At 36.6% G+C, this 6,919-nt stretch overlaps 1 protein-coding gene across 1 annotated transcript; it reads right to left on the reverse strand.

Annotated features, from left to right (window-relative positions):
* Positions 1–3,039: 3,039 nt before the first annotated feature.
* Positions 3,040–5,590, reverse strand: LOC149565184 (Galactose oxidase/kelch repeat superfamily protein). The gene has a single exon (XM_089818722.1). The coding sequence runs from the start codon at positions 5,482–5,484 to the stop codon at positions 4,189–4,191; it is 1,296 nt and encodes a 431-aa protein (XP_089674848.1). The 5' UTR covers positions 5,485–5,590; the 3' UTR covers positions 3,040–4,188.
* Between the last annotated feature and the right edge of the window lie 1,329 nt (positions 5,591–6,919).

The raw sequence follows: 6,919 nt of genomic DNA on the forward strand, positions 1-6,919 counted from the left end.
AATTAGTTTAGGATTGATAAAGGATAATTAAAGGATTAGCAATTTAGTAATTGAAATATTTTGAAGAGCATTCCTAAGTGGATGACAACTTGATATAATAGAAATGTTAGAGATATTCATTAAAGCATAAAAAATGATGAGGTGAGGAGAGACTAGCTTGACAACAAAGGAAAAATGGTGATGTACCTTTAATATAAGGCAATAATCCAAGAAGAATCATGTCAAAGAGGAACAAAATATGAGATGGAAATGGCATGGCCAAGGAAATGAATGCTTATGTTGGCCATGATATATATTATAATGACGATGAAGAATGGATTGGCCAAGGTTTGCTAAGGAAAAAATAATGTTATTCCAATTACTCATGAATATTTTTTTCCATGATAATTTCTGAGATTGGGATAGAGATTTTGTATTTGGTGAAAATTTGACGATAACTAAGTGCAAGAGGAAGGAGAGAGATCTCTAAATAATTCTTGTAGCTCAAGTTATTGTAGGCAGTGCTTTGAGGGTGACAATATATGACATTAATTGAAAAGTATTCATTTTATCATCGTTGTCCATTCAATTTGTGTTAATGAGGTTTGAGAATGTTGGTTTATCTTTTCTATACTATAATGATGTGAAGATGTGGGGACTTATGTAGGTCATTTTCCTAAAGACTAGACTTCGTGAACCATCCTTTAGATGAAATACAATCTTACTCATTTGATTTTCCTTTTATTTTTATACTTGAAACTTATGCCTAATATCATGTATAAAGTTAGCCTTCAACCATTTTTTTTGCATGGTGAGAGTATTGACATGGAAACTATAAATGCTTTTGAAAAACTTCATCAACGAGCTTTTCTATACAATTCTTAACCATTATCCTCATCTCTAGGGAAGATAAATCATTGCTAAGGAGGCATATTCTTCACCCCAAACATCATATTTTGGGCTTAGAGAAAATTTAGCACATAAGGCTAGCCTAAACTTGCATATTTTCTTTGGAGTCTAGTTGACTACGAGTTGCTTTAGATGAAATAATTTTTTTACATAAGGATTCCTCATCCAAGCCGCCTCACAATTTCTTCATGATTTTTTTAAAAATCTTTGTCCATTTTCTTGGAACAGCTTAAACATCATACTAAGCTTAATTCCTAGACCAAAAGTGTTAAATAGTCAAAGTTGACTTTTTTTGTCCCAAGCTTAATTCTTCCCTTAGTGTGTAATGTTTAAGGGTAGGGGGAACATGCTTAAACATCACACACTAAGCTTAATTCCTAGACCAAAAGTGTTAAATAGTCAAAGTTGACTTTTTTTTCCCAAGCTTAATTCTTCCCTTAATGTGTGATGTTTAATGGTGGTTCATTTTCTTGGAGTTTCGCTCCATTTGGAGATAGCATCTAGCAATCAAATTGCATTCCTAGCATTTGGAATTTCATCATAGCCATAATTCTTTTTCAACTTTCGAATTCTATACTCTTTTGTTTAGCAATGTGGATATTTTGAATTAAGTTTGTACTAAGAAGAATTTCGAAAGTTCATATGTCCACCTTTGTAATTTTTTAAAACACATTGCAAGCTCAAAGGGCGGATTAGAAACTCCCTCTCATAACATAATCATTTTAAAAATGTTCCACACACAATAGTCAAAATTTCACATAATAACCTACCCTAAGGGTCATTACCCTTGACACCAAAATGAAGAAGTTCGCACAACCCCAATCACATTCTCTCCCCTTTAAGATAGAAAAACTAAATAACATATTAATTGAGCACTTAAAATATATACACATCTATTACCCTAAATAATATTGAATGGCACATCCATCAATAACTGCTTGTACTAGAATAGCTATCTGTCTTACCCTATATCTAAGGTGAACTAAAATAGCCTAAACTCCATTACCAAGATAATAGCCATCTCTCTTTCCTAATCTCTAAAAAGAACTAAAATAGCCAAAAGTTTTGAAAATAGACATCCATTACCAAGATGACATTTAATGGCACATCCAACAATAACTAATAGTGCAAGAATAGCACTCTCTCTTTCCCTTGTCTCTAAATAAGTTGCACGCGTTTCATCTAACATGCTAGTCAAACTCTAACGGTCACCTTGTAACACCCATCTTCATTTAGCAATCAAAACCAAAGGAAACCAATACTGCTTAGTCATATACCTCGTAATGGTCAAATATTCCCGGCGTTACTCGTACCTAGAACTCGTCTCCCAGTTGGCCATACTATAATCCATGATTTATCGGTTAATTCATAATATACCACTAACTACATTTGTAATTTAGTCAAGTACAACATTGTAAAAACTTACAGGTGTATTTATCGAACGAATATACTGAGATTATTTTTGGTACAATTTTACTTCAAAGGCCTTACCAAAAGAAGAAAAATTGTGGTCAATGACAAGCGTGAAATAGCTGCATTACCACAAGAACAGTATGCACACTGAGTCCTTTCCTACTATTCGTACACTTACATACATGTTAAGACACAGCATGTGATTCCAATCACTACTTTCTCAAAACCCACAGTGTCGACATTGAGAAAAGGCCAAAAAGAAAGCTTTGGATTTGTGCAAAGCCGTCAACATTCTCAGAGAATTCCAAAACCATGAGCATGTTTTAATGAACAGAAAAACCAGGCGTAGATGGGCATCATTACAAAGAGACCACAAACTTAAAACCATGAAATGAAAGTTATCAGGTTTCTTTTATTGTTTCTCATCCATTAGAATGTAAGAAAGTCGAAGAAATCATATAATATGATCTAAAACAATGATACTAAAAAAACTTCTACAATCGAACGAAAACAACAAAGATAAATCATAAAATGCAACACATCTGGACTAAAAGCTGCAATTTCAATTCTTGCAGCTTTATCTCTGGAACAAAACAAGGTATCATAAAGTCATCTGATAATAGCCAAGTGATTTGATAATAGCCAAGGAAAGAAAGAAATTCGTCCAGATTCACCTCTTTCAATGCGAGTAATGGGAAGGAAAAGGGGAAGGTACTTCAAGTACAATGAGAAAAGGTCTTCACATAACTTATATCCAGAGTTATTTGTTAAACCAAGAGGATAAAATGACTGCCATTGAGACCATCTTGTTCTACTACATGCAAAGCACTGAGCAATACTGTTTTAATTTTGTACTGGATTCTTTCTATGAATTTTCTAAATGATTCATGAAATTGCCTGTACGTTATGAGCGTTAACATGAACATGGATTTATCATGATCATGGTTAATACCGTTTTCGGGCGTCTTGTTGTATGAAGGATTATGTCTGGACCTCAGATTCATTTATTGATTTCTTGACAATAGGTCATCAATTATGACCTTACAACTCTCCTACCCAATTTCCTTTTCCATAATATGTTTCACAACACAAGTTATTACTGTGATAGAATCTCTTGGCATGGCTGGCCAGCAGGAAGTATACTCGATGAATTTTCCTTTTAAGACAATAGCTTAAAATGTAAACCACAAAACAATTTGTCACGGGCAACTAATCAAACCTCGGTTCCTTTTATTGCTTGAACAGAAGAGAGTTGAGACATTTGTGATAAATGGTGTGGGGTATTCCAAAATCACTCATAAAAGACCACAATGCAAGGTTAGATGAACAGAAGGGCAATCTCATGGATCCTTAATGGAAACCCTTTAATATCCACCAGGGAAAATAAATTATTGAAAATCAGATCTAAAGAAATAGAAGATCAGCCAGCATACATACCCATTGAGGCTTTTGAGCATCAGCTCTATGGTGGTCATCCTTGTTCATCACGGAGATGAAGGCACAATATAATTAATTGAGCTGGTGAGACTTATAGGCTCCAATACAGACTGCAAGCCTATTGATTAGTTTCAGCTCAGGAAAAGCTTGCAATTGCCATTAATGGAAAGCTTGTGTGTTTATGTTCCCTACCTTCGAGCAAAAATTGTGTTACTTTTGCAATCTTCGGTAGGCAGGTGAGATACACAAAACACGCTCTCTAATTATTACACTGCCACAAGAAGAATCACTGAACAGCAAAACCCCAAAAGATGAAGAATCTTTACAACACAATAGGGTTTCACAAGCTAACCTCTTCAATATAAATGAATCTGCAGAAAAATGAAATCAAGGCTTTCCGCATCGAATTGAATTGAAAAAAAAACCAAAAAATCATGTCTGCCCGTCTGTCTAGCATTCCACTACAGCACAAGCAGCGCCATTCTTAACATAAGGCAAATCTGCCCCCCTACACCATTCCTGCAACTTTGTATCATAAATTAAAACCAACCCTTCCTTCAAGCCTCTAGCACACCTCCCACTCCTTCTCAGCAAATCATCAATCGACCCTCCAACTTGAACAATATAAACAAAACTCCCCATCGCAACACAGCAAAACTTCAACACATTATCCATCCTCAGAGGAGAAGGAATTGGAGGAGATTTGATCCTCATATACGAATCCTTCCTCGCATCATACCTCCAAAGAGACAATTCAACAGCATGGCTACACAGCATATAAATATAAGACCCCATGACTGCACAAGCAATGACACAACCCCCCATTGGTAGAGGCTTAGTCTTGAGCCATGTATCCGTCTTCGGATCATACGAATCCATAGAACTCACATACGCATAAGGCTGAACAGAAAATCTATTTTTCCTCCCAAATTTGAGCCCCCCAATTACATAAAAAATCCCATCTACAGAAGCCCCCAAGCACCCATACCGTTTTCTGGGCATATTCGAAATGGGTCTCCACAAATCAAGCTCAGGAACATATTCCTCTGAATTAACAATGGCTTCCCTTGTAGAATCCCGTCTCAGAGACCCACCGGCGACATAAATCCGGCCTGAAATAACACAACATGCAAATTTCTTCCTGGTACAGATCATGGAGGCTCTACGAACGAGAGATTTAGTCCATGTATCATAAACCAGGGTACAATTAAGACCCCCACTACCAGGAATTGCACCGAGGATGAAGATCTTGTTACCTACAACCGCAGGTTGTGCATACAGCAGCGAATTGTGACAAGTATGGTAATCCAGAAGCCAGCCATTACTGGAAACATTGATTGCTCGAGCGGAAAACAGCAGTCCAGCCTTCCATGATTTACTGTTCTTGCTGTAAACGGCAGATGCCAGACCGCTTCCGGCGCCTCCAAAGACATAAAGCATGTTTTCCAATCTACCAATTTTTCTCCTGAGGTTGTAATAATCCTGTGAAACAAGAAGCTGGTGCCACCTGTGACAGACCGCCATGGAAGATTGCAATGAAGAACGGGGCAAACGAGCGAGGCACTCTGCAAACAAATCATCTGGCAACAGCGCCATGAATGATGTTTCTTCTTCTTCCTCTTCTTCTTCTTCCCGGTCTTTTTGGTGCTGCTGCGTGCATGACTGAGGGGGCATCCAGCATGATTTCATTAGCCTGCGAAGAGTCCTACTGTGGCAGTTATTACTGTTGGAGTTCGCCATAGCCATTCTTCTTCCTGCCTTATTACAAAGACCACAGTGAAATCTTCCGCATTGAATGTTTTTGGAATCAAAAAGCTTATCCTGTTTCTGTTTGAGCTGAATGACCTCAAAACTGTTTGAGCTCTTATAAGAAAGTAAAAGCCAAGCTTTGCCCGTGCTTTTAGCTCTCACCGGCGCGCATATGACCGTGAGCCCAACGCTGCCCGAAATCGAAGGACCGGTCAAAAGATCAGTCCAGCTTGCTGCCCGCGGATCTCGGTCACGCGTCCCCTCTACTTTTGGTAACGGCGCTGCCGTTTGCTACGGTTGGAGGTTGGTTCAGGGTCCCGGTTTTGCCGGTTACTTCGAAAAATGTTACCCTTGTCCTCCTATATTAAGGGGCCCCCATGAGAGGTGGTAGGAGGTGGTCCTTTTGCCTTACCAAGGAATTATTAGATTATTTTTCATTTTTTTAGTTTTCATTGAAGTTACCCACCAATGTGGAGGTTCTTTTCAAGGGAGGGATCTTCATCTATAAAGAAGTTTTAGCTATTTCATATAGGAGCATGTGTCTCATGTTGAAGTCTTTTTGCTTAAGAGACATGGAATACTAGGTATTTTTTCCTCCAAGTTCTTTTAAAACACATTTGTCAGCCTCATCTCCTACTATGTCAAATGGGGAGGTTCTTTTCAATGGAAAGATCTTCATCTATAAAATCATTTTAGCTTATTTCATATGGGAACATGTGTCTCACATTGAGACCTCTTTGTGTAAGAGTCATGGACTAAGTATCTATTCCTCCAAATTCTCTTAGGGCAAATTATCAACCTCATCTCATAGAATGTCATATTCATTCCATGTAATGCCAAAACTTTGTAATCAATAAAACTCGATTCCATTCGACTTGTTAAGAACCATTTAACTCAACAACAAACCAAGGGCCCATTGATAGAGTTTAAGTCTTTGATAGGACTAGCTTTCGTTATTTCTATTTTTTAAGTTTTACATGGTAGATTAAAGGAAAATAACCTCTCTATTAATGTTAATCTAACCTAAGGTAACTAAATAAAATTGTATAGATAAGTGATTATAGATTAGTTAAACCATTTCTTGGGATTAGATATTTAAATAATAGTAATCCTTAGAAAATTTCTATGATAAGGGTTAAGATAGTTGCTTTTAGAATTGATGTTCAAGTGTCAATTTGTTTTAATGTGGATTTTAATGATTTGATGTACAAAGATTGATATTGTTGTGTGTGTGTTACATGTAAACCTTTAAATAATTGTGATAGCTTTCTTGATCAATTCTGTATGTCACATCTCATTTTTAGATATATTTTTAAGAATTAAATAAAATGTTAAAGGTGAGAAAATTATTTTAAATGTTGTAAATAATTTTGATAATGGGGATTTATAAACTCTTCATGTCTATGATAAATTCAATGTGCAAATTGATATC

This window comes from Cupressus sempervirens, chromosome 3, assembly GCF_028749045.1.
Source record: "Cupressus sempervirens isolate cs-2001-9-10 chromosome 3, ASM2874904v1, whole genome shotgun sequence".
In the NCBI taxonomy this organism is placed as follows: domain Eukaryota; kingdom Viridiplantae; phylum Streptophyta; class Pinopsida; order Cupressales; family Cupressaceae; genus Cupressus; species Cupressus sempervirens.

Excerpts from the sequence above, each read along its gene's own strand:
- LOC149565184 (XM_089818722.1), bottom strand. The coding sequence starts at position 5,484 with ATGGCTATGGCGAACTCCAACAGTAATAACTGCCACAGTAGGACTCTT.